Source organism: Callithrix jacchus, chromosome 22 (assembly GCF_049354715.1).
Source record: "Callithrix jacchus isolate 240 chromosome 22, calJac240_pri, whole genome shotgun sequence".
In the NCBI taxonomy this organism is placed as follows: Eukaryota; Metazoa; Chordata; class Mammalia; order Primates; family Cebidae; genus Callithrix; species Callithrix jacchus.
In genome coordinates this window covers 14,919,573-14,944,085 of record NC_133523.1, presented here as the reverse complement: position 1 = coordinate 14,944,085, position 24,513 = coordinate 14,919,573, and the positions used below count along the sequence as shown (strand labels likewise).

General features: G+C 53.3%; 1 protein-coding gene and 1 pseudogene across 2 annotated transcripts; both read right to left on the bottom strand.

The window, feature by feature from the left end:
- Positions 1-830: 830 nt before the first annotated feature.
- Positions 831-3,538, bottom strand: KLF2 (KLF transcription factor 2). Its single transcript, XM_035284923.3, has 3 exons — positions 3,365-3,538; positions 2,338-3,148; positions 831-1,505 (listed from the first exon to the last, which is right to left on the bottom strand). Exons 1-3 carry the CDS (start codon positions 3,437-3,439, stop codon positions 1,330-1,332), a joined length of 1,062 nt encoding a protein of 353 aa, XP_035140814.1. The 5' UTR covers positions 3,440-3,538; the 3' UTR covers positions 831-1,329.
- Positions 3,539-12,055: 8,517 nt separating this feature from the next.
- Positions 12,056-14,697, bottom strand: LOC144580932 (keratin, type II cytoskeletal 8 pseudogene; annotated as a pseudogene). Its single transcript, XR_013531272.1, has one exon. The product of XR_013531272.1 is annotated as a keratin, type II cytoskeletal 8 pseudogene (transcript).
- Positions 14,698-24,513: the final 9,816 nt, after the last annotated feature.

Genomic DNA, 24,513 nt, shown 5'->3' with positions numbered 1-24,513 from the left:
GAGTCTGTCAGGGCTGTGGGATTCAGGAGTGTCCTCTGCTCTCTAGGTGGGTTTCCCGACTGGTCACCTCCAACCATCGAGGCAGGGACTCTGCTGTGTTGTGAATTTTTTGCACCAGGAGAGACTTACAGGGGAGGGTCCTCCAGCCTAATATACACAACCGGTGGGTCATTGCAGAAAGCCACCGCTCCCTTCCAGTGGGGTTCAGGGACCCCTGGAGGCAGACAGAGCAGGCTAACACATTTTAACTCCACTGCCCTGCAGCTACCTCTCTGGGCCTCCATTTCCTCATCTGGAAAAGACCTTCGTGAATGGCCCTCAAATGCAGGCTTTACTGTTTTCTCCTAGCAGATGGCAAACTCACCCCTTAGGAAAAGACTTGCTAAATGTGGGGAGGAGTAAGGGGTAGAACATACCCAAAACTCAGCATGTTAACCCTGTTTAAAAAAAGAAAAAGCTGAACTCCAAAAATTTGACTAAAACCTCAGAGGCTTCCAGGAAGAGGTAAGGTTTTCTTTTTTTTCTCCAACATAGAGGCGGCCACGTCAGTGGGACCAGCACTTTCCCCAGCTCTGGGGCAAAGAGGCAATTTATGGCCCAAAGAACAACCTTAAAATAACCCTCCCTCAGTCCTAAAATGCAGTGTTTAAATTTACAGAAAAACCCACAGGTTCCTGGCAGGCGGGCACAGCAGCTGGCAGTCCCGGTGTTGGCAGAGGCAGGACCCACTATACACGATTAGCGGGGCTGCCCTCCATCAAACCAGCTGCTGCCCCCTCCTCCCACATGCCCCAAGCCCCCAGTTGCAAGCAGCCAGACCAGTGCTGTGATTTTTTTCTAAAAGATGCAAAACTGTTTTAATTAAAAAAAAAAAACAGCAAAATCTTATAAAAACGAACCAGGTAGCCCAAAAATGCCCACTGTCTCTCTATGTACAGTAATACAATTATTCGTCACAGTCACTATGTACAATATTATAAAAAAGAATGCCGCAGACAGTACAAATTAAGGCCGTTATTTCTCACAAGGCATCAAGCCTCGATCCTCTAGTGTAGACCCGGGGGGAGGAAGATGCCACTTAATTATTGCACCATTTTGAAAAACAAAACTCGTCAAGGAGGATGGTGGTCTTTTCCCACCGGGTCTTCAGTCACAGATGGGGGCTGGGGCGGTGGCGTCGTCGTCGTCACCGAGGGAGGCCCTCTGTAGCCACGCTGTGCCCGGCCCGGTTCTCCGGGTCCAATAAATACCAGTCACAGTTTGGGAAGGGGCCGCGTCCGGCGCGTGGGACCCGCCACGGCCGCGCGCAGGCGGGCGGGGACGTCCCGGCTACATGTGCCGCTTCATGTGCAGCGCCAGGTGGTCGGAGCGCGAGAAGGCACGATCGCACAGATGGCACTGGAATGGCCGGTGGCCCGTATGCTTGCGGTAGTGGCGCGTGAGCTCGTCTGAGCGCGCAAACTTCCAGCCGCAGCCGTCCCAGTTGCAGTGGTAGGGCTTCTCACCTGCAGGGGTTGGGTGGAGGGGGCAAGAGTGAGCCTCAGTTTCCCTCCTAGGACAGGGCACATATGGGTACTGGCTACCCCTGCGCTTCGAAACCTATCCCTAAACCAGTGCCTTGAAGCGCTCCCAGATAAAGTGTTGCACCCCTGAGGGATCGCCCTACACCCCCAACTCCCCACAATCCGGATCCTCACCCCCAGGAGGTCAAAGGAGCTCACGGTCCACTCTCCACTGTTTGGAGCCACGCCCCCCACAGGTCCTAAGCGTGCACCCTCTCTCCAGCATTCTAAGACATGGAATCTCTCTAGGTTTCCCAAGCTCACCTTCCCTCCCCAAGGTCCTGAGCCTTGTCCCCCGAGGAGTCCCAAGCCTGCGCCCCTCCCCAACTTCCTGAGACGCGGCATCTCTCCCGGGTCCCTAAGCGCACGCCTACTTCCCAACTTCCTGAGCCTCAACCTGAGGGATTCAAAGCCACGTCCCCAGCGGCCCCTAAGCCTGCTCATCCTCCCCAACTTTTTGACACCGTCTCCCTCGCCACGACCCCAGGAGATTTTCTAAGTGCCCTTCCCAACCTCCTGAGGCCCCTCTCGTCCTCAGCTTGCGCACCCCCACCCCAACTTCTCGGATCACACATCCTTAGGAAGGGTTCCTGTTTGCCCCCAACCCAACCCCCAGCCACGCCTCCCGGGGAATCCTACGCGTGCGCCCCTTGCCCGTTCCTCCCGAGCCACGCCCCAAGGGAGGTCCTAAATTCATTTTCTGGCGCGCGCTGGGAATCCCACCCCTCCTGCCGCGCCCCCCAGCCAGCGCTCCGGGCTCGTGCGCGCCGCCCACCTGTATGCGTGCGCAGATGCGCCTTCAGGTGCGAACTCTTGGTATAAGTCTTGCCGCAGCCGGCGTAGCTGCAGGTGTGAGTGGCGGTGCGTTTGCGGGGCCACGAGCGGCGGCCGCGCTTGGGCTTGGTCTCCAGCAGCTCCAGAGGGGATGCGGGCGGCGTAAGGAGACCGCGCGCGGCGGGGGGCGCCAGGCCCAGGGCTGCGGCGGCGGCGGCCGGGTCGTCGAAGAGACCGAAGGCGGGGGGCGCAGGGGGCGCGTAATGCAGGCCCGGCCCGGGCGCGCCGAAGCCGGGGCCACCGAAGGGCGGCGGGAAGGAGGCGCGCGGGCCGGGCGCAGGCAGGCGCGCAGGGCCGTCGGGGCTGAGCGGCGGGGTGTCCGGCGGAGGCGGGGGGCGGCCCCCGGGACCTCGCATGCACGAAGCCGCTGGGCCCGGGGCGCCCTCCCGCTTGAGACCGCGCGGTCCACGGGTCAGCCCCGGGGCGCAGCCGTAGCCGCCGCCGTCCGCTTCGGGGGGCTCGGCCTTGACGAGGCGGCCGGGCGGCGCCAGCAGAAAGCGGCCGTGCAGCGCGGGCCCCGGCGGCGCGTCCAGCTCGGGTCGCAGCAACTCTGACACCAGGCCCCCCGCGGGGGCGCCGTAGGGCGGCGGCGCGCCAGGTTCGGGGTAATAGAACGCAGGCGGCGGGGGCGGCGGCGGCTCCGGGGCAGCTTCGGCGCCCAGGCCGTCCAGCCCCATGGACAGGATGAAGTCCAGCACGCTGTTGAGGTCCTCGTCCGTGCCTCCAGTCTCGGGCTCTGCTCGCGGCCAGCGCTGCGGGCGACAGGGCGATGCGCGCGGGTGTGAGGGGGCGGCGGGGATCGGGGGTTGCTGCCTGCCGCCCCCGCTGCCCGCCTTCTGCCACCCGGAGTCCGCGATCCCCGTTGCCCGCCTCCTTCTCTCCTGAGCCTGCGGTTCCCGCCTCCGCGCGCTGTCACCCCGCAGCCCACGTTCTACTACCCAGAGCCCAGCTGCCCCCGCCGCCCTCACCTCCTGCAGGCCGCGCTCGCGGCACGGGCTGGCGAAAGTGGAGAAGGACGGCAGGATGGGTTCGCTCAGCGCCATGGCCGGGACCCGGGGAGGAAGGACGCGGACTGGGGACGCCGGTGAGTGGCTGCCCGGGGCCGGGCTGGTCGGGGCGCGGGCGGGCGGGGACGGCTCTGCGGGCCGCGGCCAGGACCGCCCAAGCCTTATAGGCTCGGCGCGCGGGGGCCGGGCCAAAGCAGCGGCGGCGGAAACGCGTCCCGGATGGGGACGAGCTCCGGGCTCAGCCTAAATTTAGCCGCGGTATATAAGCCGGCTGGCGGCGGCGGCCGTGGCCACTGCGGCGGCCCGGGCCCTGCGCGGCGGTCCGGCCCCTCGCGCGCCTTCAGGCCGCGCCCCCCGCCCGTCCCCGCCCCCGCCGGTCTCCCCGGCGACGTTGTCAACACGCGCTCCACAACAGCGGCGTGACGCCCAGGGATATCCCGGGCGCCCCGGGCTCCCGCCTGCGAAGCATCCCGGGGACCTGGAGCGGGGGCGGTGTCGGGGCCTCTCGGAGTCTCTCAGGGGAGCAGCGGGTTTGGCGGCCTGCCCGGATCCCTTGACGGAAGGGGAGATTGGTTCTAGCCTCAGAGGGGTCCACAGAGCCCTAGATGGATGGGAAGCCTGGGGTCCCCAGGATTCATGAATGGGGGAGGCTGGGCCCCCCATTTGTGTGGGACTACCCAGAGGGACCCACCGTGTGCACATCACCCTATTAAAAAAGAAAACTTGTGCAGACCAGGTGCAGTGGCTCACACCTGTAATCCCACTGCTTTGGGAGGCCGAGACAGGAGGGTCACTCAAGGCCAGGAGTTCAAGACCAGCCTGTGCAACACAGTGGCCTCCGTATCTTAAAACATAAAAAAGAAATTAGCTGGGTGCAGTGGGAGGCTGAGGCTGGAGGACCGCTTGAGCCCAGGAGGTCGAGGCTGCAGTGAGATATGATCGCATCACTGCACTCCAGCCTGGGTGACAGAGGAGACTCTGTCTCAAAAAAATAAAACAAAACTCTCGTGTGGTAACATCAAGACATGTTAAATCTTTGACATTTGAGACACCCACCCCCACACCCCCAACCTCAAGCCTGTCAAGTGCAGGGAAACTGAGGCAGAGGGGGCTGGGAGAAGTTGGTGGTTGGGTAGGCACAGGCAGGCTGGGTTCCTTTACTGACTTGTATAAGTGAATGAAGTAACTCAGAGGACAATGATGACAGTCATTCCCCCAACACAGCTCCAGCATCAGGGGCCGACAGAGGATGGTGCTGCCCAGTGGGTCCCTGCAGCACTCTCCCTCTGTCCCCAACACCATATTCCTGCTGGCCAGGGACTGTCACTCCTGTTATAACTGTGTGCCAGCCCTGTGTGGGCACTGGGGACCGGTAACCAAGAGATAGACAAGACCCCTGTCCTAGGGACCTCCACTTTAGTGGAGGAGGGAAGGATAGAGGTTTATTCATTTGAGGTTTTTTTGACACAGGGTCTCCCGCTGTTGCCCAGGCTGGAGTGTAATGGTGCAGTCACAGTTCACTGCAGCCTTGAACTCCTGGGCTCAAGCGGTCCTCCCGCCTCAGCCTCCCAAGTAGCTGGGACTATAGGTGCATGCCACTATGCCTGGCTATTTTTTGTTTTTTGTCTTTTTTGTAGAGATGGGGTCTTACCATGTTGCCTAGGCTAGTCTTGAAGTCCTGGGCTCAGGCAATCGTGCCCGCCTTGACCTCCCTAAGTGCTGGGATTACAGGCGTGAGCCATTGTGCCTGGCATTACTCATAGGGGTTAAAAGAAAAATGCAGCAGTAGAAGGAACTAGAAAGTGAATGTGTGATGAGGGAGGGGAAGGGAGGAAATGGGGAGACTTTGAACCTCACTCAGGAGATGAAATGTGATTAACATGGGAAAGTCATTGGGGGCCATGTGGGTATCAGAGGAAGGGCATCCCAAGGTGGAACCTGGAGCCAGGTGGTGAGGGATTCAGGCAGTTCTTGCCCTGGAAGCTTGGACTCTCAGCCCCTGCAGAAATGCACGCTGCAGGGTCCCCTCTGCAGCGCCCACCAAACCCAGCCACCAGAGACTTCAAGTGGCATACAAACTTGCTTTCTGCAGTTGCCACCAAAATGGTTTCAAGTCAGCCTCGGCCACTGAGCACGTGCTGTGTGACCTTGAGCAAGTGGCTTTGCCTCTCTGGGCTTGCCTCCTCAATCTGTGAAATGCAGATAAGAATTGTACCTGACCCCAAATGGCTATTGTGAGGTCACACAGGCTCTTTTCTTTGTTGTGGAAGTAGGTGACATCCTGTGTGTCACTGAACTTTCTACCAGTGCTTGAGAGATGGGCCTGCTGTGTGCTTTGCGAATTGAATTGCCTTTCTCTGGGCCTCAGTTTCCCTGTATGATAATTATGGAAAGATTAAGGGAATCAGAAGTTTCTCCCCTAGGATATAGGATGCCTGGGCAACTGCCAGGGAGGGTTTTCGTTTGTTCATTCCTTTGTTTTGGCCAAGACCTCCGGCCGGGTGCGGTGGCTCACACCTGTAATCCCAGCACTTTGGGAGGCCAAGTCGGGCAGATCACTTGAGGTCAGAAGTTCGAGACCAGCCTGGCCAACACGGTGAAACCCTGTCTCTACTAGAAATACAATAATTAGTCAGGCTTGCTGGCGCATGCCTGTAATCCCAGCTACTCAGGAGGCTAGAATCACCTGAACTCAGGAGGTGGAGGTGGTAGCGAGCCAAGATTGTGCCACTGCACTCCAGCCTGGGCAACAGAGTAAGACTCTGTCTTAAAAAGAAAAAAAAAAAAAAGACCTCCCTCTGGTTTCTTAGAGAGCACCTTGGTCCCCTGGGCCTCTGAGCCTTGCCCACTGGGACCTGCAGCTTGTCTGGCACCTCTCTGCCTTCCGCCTCTCTGGCTGTCTCTGTTTGGGTCCTGAAACGCACCAAACACATTCCCGAGGCCTCTCTACTCACAGCACCTCCCTCCCCCACACCAGCGTTCCTTTCTCTCCATTTCCACTTGTAAAGCTCCTTTTTTACCTCCCTTAACTAATGGACTTTATTTCTTTCTTTATTTTTGAGACAGGGTCTCACTCTGTTGCCCAGGCTAGAGAGCAGCGGTGAGATCTCTGCTCACTGTAGCCTCTGCCTGTTGGTTCCAGCGATTCTCCAGCATCAGCCTCCTAGGTAAGCTAGGATGATGGGCACCCAACACGATGCCCCGCTAATTTTTGTAGTTTTTTTTTTTTTTTTTGAGACGGAGTTTTGTCCTTGTTACCCAGGCCGGAGTGCAATGGCGCAATCTCGGCTCACCGCAACCTCCGCCTCCTGGGTTCAGGCAATTCTCCTGCCTCAGTCTCCTGAGTAGCTGGGATTACAGGCACGCGCCACCATGCCCAGCTAATTTTTTGTATATTTAGTAGAGACGGGGTTTCACCATGTTGACCAGGATGGTCTCGATCTCTTGACCTCGTGATCCATCCGCCTCGGCCTCCCAAAGTGCTGGGATTACAGGTTTGAGGCACCGCGCCTAGCCAGTTTTTTTTTTTTTTTTTTTTTAGTGGAGATGGGGTTTCACCATGTTGATCAGGCTGGTCTCAAACTCCTGACCTCAGGTAATCCATCTGCCTCAGCCTCCCAGAGTGCTGGGATTACAGGCGAGAGTCACTGCACCCAGCCTGGACTTTATTTTTTAGCGCAGTTTTAGGTTTACAGAAAAATTGAGTGGAAAGTATAAGGAGGGCTGGGCACAGTGGCTCACGCCTGTAATCCCAGCACTTTGGGAGGCTGAAGCGGGTGGATCACGAGGTCAGGAGTTCGAGACCAGCCTGACCGAAATACAAATATTAGCTGGGCGTGGTCACCTGCGCCTGCAGTCTCAGCTTCTCAGGAGGCTGAAACAGAAGAATCGCTTGAGCCAGGGAGGCAGAGGTTGTAGTGAGCCAAGATCACGCTACTGTACTCCAGCCTGAGCGACAGAGTGAAACTCCATCTCAAAAAAAAAAAAAAAAAAAAAAATAGCCTGGTGACTTCTTTCAAAAAAAGAAAAAGCAAACAAACAAAAAGTTTGTCATTTGTCATTAGTATGGTGCATTTGTGACAGTTACCGAGTAGAGAGGAATACGTTGTTGTTAACTAGCAATAATGATAATCCATAGTTCATTTATTTATTTTGAGACAGGATCTCGTTCTGTCGCCCAGGCGGAAGTATAGTGACATGATCATGGCTCACTGTAGCCTCGAACTCCCAGGCTCCAGCCATCCTCCTAGCTCAGCCTTCCAAGTGGCTCAGACTACAGATACGCAGCACCGTGCCTGGCTAATTTTTGTTTGTAGAGATAGGGTCCTGCCATGAGTCAGTCAGTCCTCGAGTAATGGCGTAAATGGTGGCCCCACAAAGAAATGTCTGAGTGTCAGTCTCTGGCACCTGTGACTATGACCTTATTTAGAAAGAGTTTCTTTGGCCAGGTGCGGTGGCTCATGCCAGTAATTTCAGCACTTTGGGAGGCCGAAGCAGGGGATCACCTGAGATCGGGAGTTCAAGACCAGCCTGGCCAACATGGTGAAACCCCGTCTCTACTAAAAATATAAAATTAGCCAGATGTGGTGGTGGGCGCCTGTAGTCCCAGCTACTCAGGAGGCTGAGGCAGGAGAATCGCTTGAACCCAGAAGTGGAGGTTGCAGTGAGCCGAGCTGGAGCCCCTGCACTCCAGCCTGGGTGACAGAGCAAGAATCCGTCTCAAAAAAGAGAATTCCTTTGCAGACATCATGAAGTGTCTTGAGGTGAGATTGTCCTGGGTTAAGGTGGATCCTGATCCGGTGACAAGAGTCCTTAGGAGAGAAAGGACACAGGGATACATACACAGAGAAGAAGGCCATGCGAAGATGGCCAGAGATTGGAGTGGAGCAGTCACAGGCCCGGGATGTCTCCAGAGCCACCAGAAGCAAAACTGAGAAGAGCTTTTTTTTTTTTTTTTAGATGGGGTCTTGCTCTGTCGCCCAGGCTGGAGTTCAGTGGCACAATCTTGGCTCACTGCAGCCTCCACCCTTTGGGTTCAAACAATTCTTGTGCCTTAGCCTCCCAAGTAGCTGAGATTACAGTGTGCACCACCACACCTGGGCCAGTTTTTGTATTTTTAGTAGAGACAGGGTTTTACCCTGTTGGCCAGGCTGGGTTTGAACTCTTGACCTTGAGGGATCTGCCTGCCTCGGCCTCCCAAAGTGCTGGGATTACAGGCGTGAGCCACCTCACCCAGCCAAGGGAACAGATTCTTTCTGAGATGACGGTGCAGTGGTTCACGTCTGCAATCCCAGCATTTTGGGAGGCCGAGGCAGGAGGATTGCTGGAGCCCAGGAGTTTGAGACCAACCTGGGCAACATTGTGAGACCCTGTCTCTACAAAAAATACAAATATAATAGCTGGGCATGGTGGTGCATGCCTGTGGTCCCAGTTACTTGGGAGGTTGAGATGGGAGAATTGCTGGAGCCTTTGAGGCGGAGGCTGCAGTGAGCCAAGATCACGCTGCTGTACTCCAGCCTGGGTGACAGAGCCAGACCCTGTCTCCCTTGGAGCTTCCAGAGGGAACCAACCCTCCTGACACCCTGATTGTGGACTTTTGGCCCCCGAACTGTAGGGAACACATTCCTATTGTTGGAAGCCACAGTCTGTCTTTTGCTGCAGCCACCACAGGAAACTCATACATCACGGTAACCAGCTGTTTTCCCGCCTGGCTTCCTCTCCAGACGGCAAACCCCTCAAGACAGGGGCTTCCCTTGACTCATCTCTGTGTCCCCCTGGGCCCAGCTGTGTCCCCGCTTTGTTGAAACAAATGTGATGTAAAGTCAGTGGCCGCCCCCTGAGGACCTCCCGAGGTAGTGTGAAGCATTTCAGTGGAGTGGCTTGCCAGTGCATGGGACGAACGTGAACTTTTTATTTTATTTTATAGAAATGAGGTCTCTTGGGCTGGTCTTCTGGGCTGGGTGCAGTGGCTCACCCCTGTAACCCTAACACTTTGGGAGGCTGAGATGGGCCGGTCACCTGAGGTTGGGAGTTCGAGACCAGCCTGGCCAACGTGGTCAAACTCTCTACTAAAAATACAAAGACTACCCGGGCGTGGTAGCATGTACTTATGACCCCAGCTACTCAGGAGTCTGAGGCATGAGAAACACTTGAACCCGGGAGGCAGAGGTTGCAGTGAGCTTAGATTGCACCACTGCACTCCAGCCTGGGTGACAGAGTGAGACCCTGTCTCAAAAAAAAAAAAAAAAGATCTTGCTCTGTTGCTCAGTCTGGCCTTGAACTCCTGGCCTCAAGCAACCCTCCTGCCTTGGCCTCCCAAAGTGCTGGTATTACAGGCATAAGCCACTGCGCCTGACCTAGATGAACTTTAATTGCCGTGATAGTTATGTGACCTTAGGCAAGCAAGGTCACACTTAACTTCTTGAGCCTCAGTTTCCTTATGAGAATCTGAGACGGCATATGTCATTGTTCAGCGGTACTTGCTGGCTGATTGTGGGGCTGAGTGAATGGACCTGTTAGGGGATCTCAGGCACTGTGGAATCTCTGTGCTTGAGAGGCTTGGCTCTGAGAGGGGGTTGGGAGCATAGACCCTGTCCCGCTGTTGTCCTGTGAACCTGCTATCTGGATCACACCCGCCTGTGTAGGTATCTGCCCTCCTGACATCTCAGCTAATGATGATGTTGGAGAAAGGGTGCTGGGCATGCAGTCACATTCTCAGCCCTCCCTGGAACATTAGGTGACTTTACCCTCAAAGCCCTGCAAGCCCTGGCCAGGTGGGTGGCTCACGCCTGTAATCCCAGCACTTTGGGAGGCCAAGGCAAGCGGATCATTTGAGGTCAGGAGTTTGAGACCAGCCTAGCCCATATGGTGAAACCCTGTCTCTACTAAAAATACGAAAATTAACTGGGCACAGTGACTCATGCCTGTAATCCTAGCACTTTGGGAAGCCGAGGTGGGTGGATCACCTGAGGTCAGGAGTTTGAGACCAGCCTGACCAACAGGGTGAAACTTTATCTCTGCCAAAAATACAAAAATTAGCCAGACATTGTAATTCCAAATACTTGGGAACTTGGGAGGCTGAGGCAGGAGAGTCGCTTGAGCCCGCAAGGTAGAGGTTGCAGTGAGCTGAGGTTGTGCTATTGCACTCCAGCCTGGGTGATAGAGCGAGACTTTCTCAAAAATGAACCAAAATTGGCCAGGCATAATGGCACATATCTGTAGTCCCAGCTACTTGGGAGGCTGAGGCAGGAGAATCACTTGAATCTGGGAGGTGGAGGTTGCAGGGAGCTGAGGTCACGCCACTGCGCTCCAGCCTGGGCGATAGAGGGAGACTCCTCCATCTCAAAAAATAAATAAACAAAATAAAAGCTCTGCAGGCTGTCAGCAGCCTGTGCCGCCAGCTGCTCTTTGGGGAGTAGGAGGCGTATCTCTGAAGGTTCTGCAGTGACCAGTGAAATGGTGTGACCGAAGTGCAAAGTAGGTGGCAAGTGTCCCTGGGAAGTCCCTGTGTCTGTGGGCTCTTGTCCTCCTTCCCAGCTGGGAACTTAATTTTTTTTTATTTTTTTGAGATGGAGTCTTGCTGTCTTGCCAGGCTGGAGGGCAGTGGCACGATCTCGGCTCACTGCACCCTCTGCCTCCCGGGTCCAAGTGATTCTCCTGCCTCAGCCTCCCAAGTAGCTGGGATTACAGGTGCCTGCCACCATGCCCAGCTAATTTGTTTTTATTATTAGTAGTGATGGGTTTTGTCATGTTGGCCAGGCTGGTCTAGAATTCCTCACTTCAGGTGATCCACCCACCTCGGCCTCCCAGAGTGTTGGCATTACAGGCATGAGCCATGGCGCCCGGCCCCTGTTGGGAACTTTATGTCTCCCGATCATGATTTGTTTTTTGCAGACAGGGTTGCCCAGGCTTGAGTGCAGAGGTGCAATCATAGCTCACTGCAGCCTCCAACTTCCACGCTCAAGCAATACTCCTGCCTCAGCCTCCTGAGTAGCGGCAATTATGGGTGTGCACTACATCGACTGCCTAATTTGTTTGTTTGTTTGTTTGTAGAGACAGGGTCTTGCTCTGTTGCCCAGGCTGGTCTCAAACTCCTGGGCTCAAGCGATCTTCCTGTCTGAACCTCCCAAAGTCCTGGGGTTATAGGCATGAGCCACCACACCCTGCCTTGATGGTGATTATCTTATTGTCATCTCTTTCTTGAGGGCCCTTATCCTCCCCTAACAACTCAGTATTATAAGTGTAGACCAAGGAGGCAGAATATTTTCCTCAAATCTGTTGGTAATAGTCACTGTGCTGGCAGAGATTCTGAGGTTGTAGCCAGGCCCAGTGCTATGATGGATTGGTTATGTCTGTCTGTGATTGACTGGTGATGTCTGTCACCAACAGGGGATTGGGTAAGTGGTACCTGTGCACCTTGGCATTTGTCATCTCCTGCCAGGCTGTCCTCAAGGGCTCAGGAAACTTGGAAATGAGAAGTTTTTCGTCTGGGCCACAAATAAATATTGAGCTTCCGCTCCCTGCTGAGCTGGGCATAGAGAGGAAACTGATGAAGTATATGGCCCGTTTCTGCCCATAGAGAGATTACAATCTTTTACTGGGCCCTGGACATTTGTAGTAACCTTGAATTCTTTCCACTTTTCTTCTAGAGTCTAAGCTGCCTTTCTCTTTACCAGCTGTTTTGCCCCAAATAGCTATTGTGTACACTTGGCTCGGATCCCAAGAGCAAGTACTCGGAAATTCTACAGAAAACACGTCATGTAAAACACAGCTGAGCTTCCAAGACAAATGACGAACAGTGGAGGAATTACAGTCACATTACAGCAGCAACTGGATGATGACTCCCAGCTGGGGCGATTGGGGTGTTTCTGCTGAGGTTTGCACAACCCTTTTTCAGTATGTTGCAAAACTTGGCTCCTCTTGTTGCAAAAATGTTTGATAGTTCTGTGTTTATTGAGGATGTGGAGAGATACGGGCAGAGGCACCCCCCTGCAAGTGAGCTGCTTATCTCGCGTCACCACCTTGTCGCTGCCATGCTTGGAGCTGAGGTGTGATAAGAAAGGTCACTTTCTGATTTGCCTGGTTGTCTCTGGAGTGGGGGTGTGTGTGTTGAGAAATGGTCTCGCTCTGTCTTCCAGGCTGGAGTGCCGTGGGGTGATAGTAGCTCACTGCAGCCTCAAATCCCTAGGCTCAGGAGATCCTTACACCTCCACCTCTCAAAGCACTGGGATTACAGGCCTGAGCCACCGTGCCTGGCCCTGCCTCTAGAGTTTTCTTATTACTCTATAAATAATCAGGTCACGAGCATGTGGGGAAGATGCGGGATTGCACTGGGCTGATGACTTCCAGGTTCCCATCAGAACCTCTCATCCTCATCATCTACTTGCCAGACAGTCCATGATTGCCTCAGTCTTATTGACACACAGGACAGAAGACGGGGAGAGAGCAATACTTATTGAGCATCTACTGTATACCTGGTCCCATGCCGAGAATCTGGATGTATTTTCTTTATTTTTTTTTTTTTCTGAGCTAGCTGAGATTTTATTTTGGACCAAAAAAAAAAAAGCAATTGAATTGTTTTGCAACTGGAGGCATGGGCAAGGGGTTCCCCAGGCAGTAAACTCCCCGCCGGTGGGCTGAGGGCTAGGGCTGAGCGTCAGGTGGGTCTCCTGTTCCCTGCGCTCCCCTGCACAGCAACCTCCCTCCTGGGCTCTGGGGCAGCCTCAGGAGGGGCAGGCTGGGAGGGGCTGTTGCAGCTGTTCACTTGGTCAGGATGTCAGAGGACTCGGACACCAGCCTCCCATCGCGGGTCTCAGTCTTCTTCACAACCACAGCCTTGGTGGAGCTGGTGCGGCTGATGGAGCTGGAGCCCACGACAGAGCCGGAGCTGGAGCCCGCGACAGAGCCAAAGCTGGAGCCCAGGCCGTAGCTGAGGCCGGGGTTTGTGAGGCCCCCATAGGCAGAGCTCAGACCACCTGCATAGCCGCTGGTCGTCTTCGTGTGGATACTCATGTTCTACATCCCGGACTCCAGCCGGCTCTCCTCGATCTCCAGTGGCTTGCGGTAGGTGGCGATCTCGACGTCCAGGGCCAGTTTGACATTCATCAACTCCTGGTACTCACGCAGCTGCTTTGCCATGTCCTGCTTTGCCCGCTGCATGGCGGATTCCAGCTCCTGCTGCTTGGTATGAGCTTCCTTGAGTGCCCGCTCCCTGCGATCCTCAGCATCTCTAATGGCGGCCTCCAGGGAAGCCCTCTGGCCTTTGAGGCCCTCGATCTCAGCCTGGAGCCGGCTGATGTTCCGGTTCATCTCGGAGATCTCAGTCTTCGTAGGCCGCAGGTCATCCAGCCAGCCTCTGCAGTTCCTCATACTTGATCTGGTATATGCTCTCCTCCTCAGCCCGGCTGCGGTTGGCGATCTCCTTGTACTGCGCCTTGACCTCGGCAATGATGCCATCCATGTCCAGAGAGCGGCTGTTGTCCATGGACAGCACCACAGTCGTGTCGGAGATCTGGGACTGCAGCTCCCGGATCTCCTCTTCATACAGCTGCCTGAGGAATTTGATCTCGTCAGTCAGTCCTTCCAGGCGAGACTCCAGCTCTACCTTGTTCATGTAAGCTTCATCCACATCCTTCTTGATGAGGACAAATTCATTCTTCATCTCTGTACGCTTATTGATCTCTTCCTCATACTTGTTCGTGAAGTCCTCCACCAGCCCCTGCATGTTGCCAAGCTCCGCCTCCAGCTTCAGCTTCTCCTGGCCCAGAGTCTCCAGCTGCCGCCTCAGGTTGTTGATGTAGTTCTCAAACATGTTGTCCATGTTGCTCCGAGCCGTTTTCTGCTGCTGCAGGAGGCTCCACTTGGTCTACAGCATCTTGTTCTGCTGCTCCAGGAACCGCACCTTGTCGATGAAGGAAGCAAACTTGTTGTTGAGGGTCTTGATCTGCTCCTTCTCCTGGGTACGCACGGCCTGGATGTTGGGGTCCACATCCACCTTAATGGGGTTCAGCAGGCTCTAGTTGATGGTGACGGCAGTGATGCCTCCCATGTCTATGCCGCTGGCCCCAAAATAGCCTGCACCCAGGCCACCCCGGAAGCCACTACTGCTCACTCGGGAGAAGCTCAAGCGGGCACTGGGCCCACTCGTCAAGGAGCGGCTACTGAAGGCCCTGGGGCCAGAGGTGGACACCTTGTAGGACTTCTCGGTCACCCTGATGGACATGGTGGAGGCAGGAGTGGAGGCAGGCGGGCTGAACTAGGGAGAGATTCCAGAAGGAGCTGAGAAGCTGCTTCTTCGTTTTTTGTTTTTTTTTTAAGTTAGGGTCTCACTCTGTCACCCAGGCTGGGGTGAAGTATCGTGATCTCGGCTCACTGCAACCTCCGACTCCCAGGTTTAAGTGATTCTGCGTCAGCGTCCCGAGTAGCTGGGATTACAGGCACCCACCACCACGCCCAGCCAACTTTTTGTATTTTAAGTAGAGACAGGGATCTCACTCTGTTGGCGAGGCTGATCTGGATGTATTTTCTCATTTAATCCTCCCAGTTGGTCTGTTCAGTGAGGTGAGTGATGAACAGCTGGAACCCGGAATTTAGATTCTGGCTCCTGGACTTGTAGCCCAATGACCTTGAGTGAATGATGTTTTTTTTTTTGAGACGACTGTTGCTGCCCAGGCTGGAGTGCAATGGTGAGATCTCAGTTCACTACAGCCTCCCCCTCCTGGGTTCAAGTGATTCTCCTGCCTCAGCCTCCCTACCAGCTGGGATTATAGGCACCTGCCATTACACCCGGCTAATTTTTGTATTTTTAGTAAAGACAGGGTTTCACCATCTTGGCCAGGCTGGTCTCGAACTCCTGACTTGGTGATTCACCCTCCTTGGCCTCCCAAAGGGCTGGGATTACAGGCGTGAGCCACTGCACCGGGCCACTTTTTTTGAGATGGAGTCTCACTCTGTTGCCCAGGCTGGAGTGCATTGGTGCTATCTCAGCTCACTGCAACCTCCACCTCCCAGGTTCAAGTGATTCTCTTGCCTTGGCCTCCCAAATAGCTGGGATTACAGACATATGCTACCAAGCCTGGCTAATTTTTGTATTTTTAGTAGAGCCAGGATTTCACCATGTTGACCTGGCTGGTCTCAAAACTCCTGACCTCAAGTGATCTGCCCACCTCAGCCTCCCAACGTGTTGGGATTTACAGGTGTGGGCCACTGTGCCCAGCCTGATGTCCTCTTTTTGAATGTCAGTCCCTCGTTCATCAAAGGGGCATGAGAATGCCTACCTCATCATATGTTTATGAAGATAGCAAATACCACATGTAAAAGATTTTTTAGGCTGGGCATGGTGGCTCAATGCCTGTAATCCCAGCACTTTGGGATGCTGAGGCGGGGGGCAGGGGAGGAATCACCTGAGGTCGGGAGTTCGAGACCAACCTGATCAACATGGAGAAACCGCATCTCTACTAAAAATACAAAATTACCCAGGCATGGTGGTGGGCACCTGTAATCCCAGCTACTCTGGAGGCTGAGGCAGGAGAATCGCTTGAACCGAGGAGGCAGAGGTTGCGGTGAGCCGAGATCGCGCCATTGCACTCCAGCCTGGGCAATAAGAGCGAAACTTTGTCTCAAAAAAAAAAAAAAAAGTTTTTTTCCTAGAAGAAGCTTTTCATCCCTGGAAGCTATTTTTATTTATTTTAATTGGAGATCAGCAAAAGGTGGCTTGCAGTTTAAAAAAAAATTTAAATATTAATAGCGTAATTCTTTATATTCTATGCATATTTCTATATAAATTATATATGTCTATAAATTTTTATCAAGGTGAAGCTCACATAACCTGAAATTGATCATTTTATTTTATTTATTTATTTTGAGACGCTCCGTCTGCCAGGCTGGAGTGCAGTGGTGTGATCTCGGCTCACTGCAGTGTTATCTCCCAGGCCCAAGTGATTCTTCTGCCTTAGCCTCCCACGTAGGTGACATTACAGGGGCATGCCACCCCACCCAGCAAACTTTTGTATTTTTTGTAGAGACGGGGTTTCACAAAACCCCTGTGTTGGCCAGGCTGGTCTCGAACTCTGTACCTCAGGTGATCCACCCACCTCAGGCCTCCCAAAGTGATGAGACTACAGGCGTGAGCCACTGCGACTGGCTGAAATGAACCATTTTAAAGTGCACAGTTCAGTGGCATTTCGTACAGTCGGTGCTCTGTAGCTGCCCCTCTGTCTAGTTGCAAAACATTTCTGCCACCCTCAAAGAAAACCCTGTCCCCAGCAGCAGTTAGCCCCACTCCCCTTCCCCAGCTCCTGGCAACCACCAATCTTCCTGTCTCTATGGATTTGCCTGTTCTAGACTGTTTTGTTTTGTTTTTGAGATGGAGTCTCACTCTGTCTCCCTGCCTGGAGTGCAATGGCATGATTTCGGCTCACTGCAGCCTCTACTTCCCGGGTTCAAGTGATTCTCTTGCCTCAACCTCCCGAGTAGCTGGGATTACAGGCATGCACCATCACACCCGGCTAATTTTGTATTTTTAGTAGACATGGGGTTTCTCCATGTTGGTCAGGCTGGTCTCGAACTCCTGACCTCAGGGGATCTGCCCACCTCAGCCTCCCAAAGTGCTGGGATTACAGGTGTGAACCACTGTGCCCAGCCTCAGTATACATTTAATAGATACTGATGAATACTTTTTTTTTTTGGAGACAGGGTATTGTTCTATTGCCCAGGCTTTTTGTATTTTTAATAGAGATAGGTTTCACTGTGTTGGTCAGGCTGGTCTCAAACTCCTGACCTCAGGTGATCCACTCACCTTGGCCTCCCAAAGTGCCTGATCCTCCCGCTTCAGCCTCCTGAGTAGCTGGGACTACAGGTGCATGCCAGCAAACCCTGCTGATTTTTAATTTTGTTTGTAGAGACAGGGTCTCCCTATGCGGCCCAGCCTTGTCTCCAACTCCTGGTCTCAAAATGATCCTCCTGCCTTGGCCTTTCAAAGTGCTTGGGTTACAGGTGTGAGCCACCGTGCCTGGCCATGGAATACTTCTTACTGGGCAGGTGCTGGAGTGTGAGCTATCTACCAGAGTGGGCCAGTCTCTGCCCCTGGGGAGCTCCCAGGCAGGGAGGAGACTAAGGATTAAGTGGGGATCTATTAACGCAACGCAGAGTCACAGACTGATGGGAAGGCTGAGGAAACAGGGCAGGATAACAGGGCTCTGGCTTGGACTGGAAGGAAGGCAGGCGGAAAAAACCTTTTAAGCAGAAACTTGAAGGCCGAGGGGTCACGTTTGGGAGAGCGGCGAATCTCAGCAGTCTGAACATCACCAGCATCCGGGACGTTTTAAGACCCTGGTTGTAAATTTCCCAATTACGAGTGCTGACCTCAGAGTGATTTTTTTTTTTCTTTTGAGACAGGATCTCGCTCTGCTGCCCAGACTGGAGTGCTATGGTTTGATCTCAGCTCACTGTGGCCTCGATTTTCCAGGCCCAATCCTCCCACTTCAGTCTCCCAAGTGGCTGGGACTGCAGGTGGGGCCACCATGCCTGCCTATTTTTTCGTCTTGTTAGTAGAGACAGGGCTTTTCCATGTTGCCCAGGCTGGTCTGGAACTCCTGGGCTCAAGTGGTTTACCCGCCTCCACCTTCCAAAGTGCTGAGATTACAGGCAAGAGCCACTGTACCTGGCCTTTTTATTTTCTCTGCTATCTGTTGCTTACATATCTGGGCTAGGGACTCCTTTTTCTACTGTGTTTCATTTTGTTCTTACAGACTTACTGAGATATCATTTACACATCATAAACTGTATTTATTATTATTAATTTTTCTTTCAGGTGGAGTCTCTCTCTGCTGCCTAGGGCAGAATGCAATAGTGCAATCTCAGTTCACTGCACCCTCTGTCTCCCGGGTTCAAGCGATTCTCCTGCCTCAGCCTCCCGAGTAGCTGGGATTACAGGTGCCCACCACCCCGCCTGGCTAATTTTTTTTTGTATTTTTAGTAGAGAAGGGGTTTCACCATGTTGACCAGGCTGGTCTCGAACTCCTGACCTCAAGTGATCTGCCCACCTCAGCCTCCCAAACTGCTGGGAATACAGGCGTGAGCCACCAAGTGTAATTTATTATTTACTTGTTTGTTTAGAGACAGCGTCTTGCTCTGTCACCCCGGCTGGAATACAGTGGCACAGTCACAGCTTATTGTAGCCTTGACCTCCTGGCCTCAAGCAGTTCTCTCGCCCCAGACTCCACAGTGCTTGGGCTATAGGCATGAGCCGCTGTGTCAGGCAAAGCCATCTCTTGGATCAGCCCTGTTGGACCTCCTGACATGCTCTGCCCACCAGAGGCCAGCACCCTCTCCTCCCCATAACCAGTACCTTCTGTGTTCAGCAGAATTGGTGCCTGGAGAAGGAATGGGTCCAGTTTGATGGGGAGAGTAGGGAGGCCCAGGGCCAGGGGAATAGTGGCTGAGTTTGAGCCCCACATTCTGGGGTCCTGGGGAGCCCTTTTCGTGGGTGCCGTTCTCTGACTTGCCTTCTGATTTTAGTGCTTCAACCTGATGACCTGCAGCCTCACAATCAGGGTAGAAAATCATAATGACATTATTATTATTATTATTATTATTATTATTGAGACGGAGTTTTGCTCTTGTTACCCAGGCTAGAGTGCAATGGCGTGATCTCAGCTCACCACAACCTCCGCCTCCTGGGTTCAGGCAATTCTCCTGTCTCAGCCTCCTGAGTAGCTGGGATTACAGGCATGCGCCACCATGCCCAGCTAATTTTTTGTATTTTTAGTAGAGACGGGGTTTCACCATGTTGACCAGGATGGTCTCGAGCTCTTGACCTCGTGATCCACCCACCTCGGCCTCCCAAAGTGCTGGGATTACACATAATGACATTATTAAGCAATTATGTCATTACTTACATATGATTGATAATGACGGCTGTCATGAAGAGGAACCCTTCATGTAAGAGGTGAATCTTACAGGGAAGGGGAGCATTACAGAAGGACTCCATTTAACATGCTTGAAGTTTATTTGTAAAATTCCACATCTTTGAGGACAGGTGACTGGGTGTTTCTGGGTGCCTGGGACAATTTCCCTGGAAAAGCGAGTGTGAATATCTTGGCTTTCCATTTGATTGTCACTTTCATTTTTTTTTTTAAATTGAAGTGGAATTCACATAGCATAAAGTTAGCCATTTAAAAATGTTATTTATTTTTGGAGACAGAGTCTCACTCCGTCTCCAGGCTGCAGTACAGTGGCACAATCTCAGCTCACTGCAACCTCCACCTCCCAGGTTCAAGCAATTCTCCTGCCTCAGCCTCTGGAGTAACTGGGATTATAGGCGCCTGCCACCATGCCCAGCTAATTTTTGCATTTTTAATAGAGATGGGGCTTCACCATGTTGGCCAGGACGGTCTTGAACTCCTGACCTCAGGCAATCTGGTTGCCTCGGACTCCCAGTGTTGGGATTACAGGAGTTAGCCAGTGCACCAGCCTATTTTATTTTATTTTTTTAGAGATAGGGGATCTTGCTTCTTGCCCAGACTGGAATGCGCAGTGTTGTGATCATAGCTCACTGCAGCCTTGACCTCCCGGGCTCAAGCGATCCTCCCACCTCCGCCTTCTAAGTGGCTGGGACTACAGGTGTGTGCCACCATGCCTGGCTAATTTTTAACGTTTTGTAGAGATGGGTCTCACCATGTTGCCCAGGCTGGTCTCAAATTCCTGGGCTCAAGAGATCCTCCTGCCTTTGCCTCCCAAAGGAGCTTGCTGGTTGGCAGGGGTGGGGGGAAGACAGTGGGGGCATCTGTGCAGTTCCACACCAGGGCTGGGTGTGGTGGGGGGCTCAGGCATGAGCCTGGCCTGATGCCCATCAGCCAGTCCCGGCAGGGAACCAGGCTCGCCTAAAACCAGCCTGGGTGGAGCAAGATTTATGCTGTGTGGGAGGTACAATTATCATCATCACCATTATCATTAAGACCCATTAGCGGTTTCCGTAAAATGAGATCACTATCCCCCCTCCACTCCAGCCTCTGTTTCTCACCCAGTTAATGGAGCCCCTGCCACCCAGATGCCAGATCTAGAACTGGGTGCTGATCCTGAACCCCACCTTCCACCCACTGGGTTCCTAACCTCCTAGACTAGAGTTTCGGACTGAAACACAGGACTTCCCCACTTAAAGGTAAATTTCAGATAGAGGCCAGGTGCAGTGGCTCATGCCTGGGACTGCAGGCGCATGCCATCAATGTTGGCTAATTTTTGCTGTGTTGCCCAGGCTGGTCTCAAACTCCTGGGCTCAATGAATCCTGCCTCGGCCTCCCAAAGCGTTGGGATTTACTTGCGTGAGCCACTGCACCCAGCCTGAGTTGTAAAATAAACGTCTTATAAATGTTTATTTTGGAATAAATTTAATGGCAGGAAAGTTGCAGTGAGGTTATGTAGCACTCCTCCTGTATCCCCGTCCACCACTTCCCTGATATTAACGTGTTTCCTGACCTCTGTACACTTGGTGAAACTAAGAAATTAACATTGGGGCAATGATGCCATCAGCTGAACTCCAGACGTTCTGTGTGGATGTCGCCAGTGTCCCCACAAATGTCCTTTCTCTTCCAGGATCGTACACCTTATTTAGCCCTCATGTCTCATTGGTCTCCTCTGGTCTGTGATGGTTTCTCAGTCTTTCCTGATTTTCTTTTTTCTTTTCTTTTTTTTTTTTCAGAACGAAGTTTTGCTCTCATTGCCCAGGGTGGTGTGCAATGACATGATCTCGGCTCACTGCAACCTCCGCCTCCCGGGTTCAAGTGATTCTCCTGCCTCAGCCTCCTGAGTAGCTGTGATTACAGGTGCCTGCCACCTGTAGTCCAGCTAATTTTTGTATATTTAGTAGAAACAGGGTTTCACCATGTTGGTCAGGCTGGTCTAGAACGCTTGACCTCCAGTGATCTGCCTGCCTCAGCCTCCCAAAGTGCTGGGATTACAGGCATGAGCCATCGCTCCCAGCCTGGTTTTTTTTTTTTTTTTTTTTTGACATAGTCTCACTTTGTTGCTCAGGCTGGAGGGCGGTGACGGACTACAGCCTCAAAATCCTGGGCTCAAGTGATTCTCCCACCTCAGCCTCCTGAGTAGCAGGGACCGTAGGTGTGTGCCACTATGCTTGGGTATTTTTTTTAAACTGTGTGGAGATGGGACCTTGCTGTGTTGTCGGGTTGGTCTTGAATTTGTGGATTCAAGTGATCCTCCTGCCTCAGCCTCCTGAAGTGCTGGGATTTATAGGTGAGCGATTTTGGCAGGTTTTTTTTTTTCTCGAGATAGAGTTTCACTCTTGTTGCCCAGGCTGGAGTGTAATGTCACCATCTTTGCTCACTGCAACCTCTGCCTCCCAGGTTCAAGTGATTCTCCTGCCTCAGCCTCCCAAGTAGCTGGGATTATAGGTGCCTACCACCATACCCAGCTAATTTTTTATGTGTTTTTAATAGAGACAGATTTCATCACATTGGTCAGGCTGGTCTTGAACTCCTGACCTCAGGTGATCGACCCACCTTAGCATCCCGAAGTGCTGGGATTACAGGCATGAGCCACTGTGCCTGGCGGACTTGGGTAGTCTTGAGTGCTAGCCAGTGTCCCTCACCGGATCAAGTGTCCCCCACTCTGTGTTTGACATTTTCTTGTGGTTAGATGGGGGTTGTGGGGTTTGGGGAAGGAGACGGAGGCATGCCCTTTTCATCACATTGTATCAGGTTGCCCAGTGTTCACATTCATGTCCCAGTCATGCCAATCCTGTGCATTATGGCTGGGGTGCCAAACAAACTCGTCCCAAGTATCTTTAAGAACTGGAAGGAGTTGGCCGGGTGCATGGCTCACGCCTGTAATCCCAACACTTCGGGAGGCCGAGGTGGGTGGATCACGAGGTCAAGAGATTGAGACCATCATGGGGAAACTCCATCTCTACTAAAATTACAAAAATTAGCTAGGCGAGGTGGTGCATGCCTGTAATCCCAGCCTACTCGAGAGGCTGAGGCAGGAGAATCGCTTGAGCACGGGAGGCCGAGGTTGCAGTGAGCTGAGATTTCGTAATTGCACGCCAACCTGGGCAACGAACGAAACTTCATCTCAAAAACAAAAAACAGGCATATGCCTGTGTGTGTTTCTCTAACTTGCCGCCTAAAGAATGTCAGCTGACCTATTTTAATTTAAAATTATGTAGCTGGGCATGGTGGCTCACACCTGTAATCCGGGTACTTTGGGAGGCCGTGGTGGGCTGATCACGAGGTCAGGAGTTTGAGACCAACCTGGCCAACATGGTGAAACCCTGTCTCTACTAAAAATACAAAAAAATTAGCTAGGTGTGGTGGCGCGCACCTGTAATCCCAGCTACTCGGGAGGTTGAGGCAGGCGAATTGCTTGAACCCAGGAGGCGGAGGATGCAGTGAGCCGAGAGCTGTCGATCATGCTACCGCACTCCAGCCTGGGTGACAGAGTGAGACTCCCTCTCAAAAAAATAAAAATAATAGCAGAGGCAAGCTAGCATGAGAACTATCAAGGGTGGGTTAGCGGGATTTGTCAGCTGCAGCACTGGAGGCTGGATCATCTCTGTGGCAGGGGCTGCCCTGTGCATTGTAGCATCCTGGCCTGCGCCCACCAGGTGCTGTTAGGTTGGTGCAAAAGTCATTGCCGTTCTTGCCATTACTTTTGTTCTTTTGAGATGGAGTTTCACTCTAGTTGCCCAGGCTGGAGTGCAGTGGTATGAACTCGGCTCACCAAAACCTCTGCCTCCTGGGTTCAAGCGATCCTCCTGCCTCAGCCATCTGAGTAGCTGGGATTATAGACATGGGCCATCATGCCTAATTTTGTAATTTTAGTAGAGATGGGGTTTCTCCATGTTGGTCAGGCTGGTCTCGAACTCCTGACCTCAGGTGATCTGCCTGCCTCGGCCTCCCAAAGTGCTGGGATTACAGGTGTGAGCCCCTGGGCCCGGCCCTATTTATTTATTTATTTTGAGATGGAGCCTCACTCTGTCGCCCAGGCTGGAGTGCAGTGGTACAGTCTCGGCTCACTGCAACCCCTGCCTCACGGGGTCAAGTGATTCTCCTGCCTCAGCCTCGCCAGTGGCTGGGACTACAGGCACACCCCATCAGGCTTGGCTGATTTTTGTATTTTTAGCATGGACGGGGTTTCTCCATGTTGGCCAGGCTGGTCTCTAATTCCTGACCTCAAGTGATCCGCCTGCCTCGGCCTCCCAGTGTTGGGATTACAGGTGTGAACCGTGCCCGGCCCTTGCCATTACTTTTAATGGCAAAACCTGCAATTAGCAGCCTCCCCCCATTAGTAGCACACCCACTTCCTGAGTCCTGAGCACCAAAACAGTCTCTAGACATTGCCAGGCTTCCTCAGGTGTGAACCTCTGTCTAACCGTAAGCGGCCAGTCTGCACTTCAGAGCTGAGATTTGCATTTCCAGGAAACGCTGGGGGCTCTACTGGGTGTTCGACAGTCCCCCCACCCCCAGCCCTGGGATGAAAACCTCTTCGTCACTGGTTCCGCTTGGGATATGTCGGACATTTGCAATTTGGTAAGTAAAGTCCCAGCTCCCCTGACTCGGGTAGTCTGTCACTGAGTGATCTGCAGTGTTTACCCAAAACAGTGACTGATGAGCCACAGGAGGCCCCGTCACAAGCCGTGGTGTTCAGAACAAGAGAAAACACAGGAGCAGTGGGCAAGCCCAGCCTGACTCATGCTGGCCAGCCGTACAAGGAGCGGGCCAAGGCCTGACTCATAGCCCACGATGTGACACCTGTGCCTGCGTCCCGGGAAGGGCACCGCAGTGAGAAGGCTAAACCCCTGGCAGTCAGGCTGGGGCGACCCTGTGCTTTTGGGGTGGTGGGGTGGGGGGCCCATGACACCATGACAGCTTTGTACACTCGGTGAGCCTCGGGCTGTTTGCTGGAGGAAGGCCGACTCAGCGAGGAGTATGGAGGCCTCGAGAGACCCCTGGAGAAGGGGAGTTTCTGAGGCTTCCTTTTTTTTTTTTTTTTTTTTTGAGATGGAATCTTGCTCTGTCACCCAGGCTAGAGTACAGTGGTGCGATCTTGGCTCACTGCAACCTCCACCTCCCGGGTTCAAGCAATTCTCTTGTCTC

Excerpts from the sequence above, each read along its gene's own strand:
- KLF2 (XM_035284923.3), bottom strand. The coding sequence starts at position 3,439 with ATGGCGCTGAGCGAACCCATCCTGCCGTCCTTCTCCACTTTCGCCAGC. Across the intron at positions 3,149-3,364 it reads GCGAGCGCGGCCTGCAGGAG|CGCTGGCCGCGAGCAGAGCC; the intron begins GTGAGGGCGGCG and ends TGTCGCCCGCAG. Across the intron at positions 1,506-2,337 it reads GCATCTGCGCACGCATACAG|GTGAGAAGCCCTACCACTGC; the intron begins GTGGGCGGCGCG and ends CAACCCCTGCAG.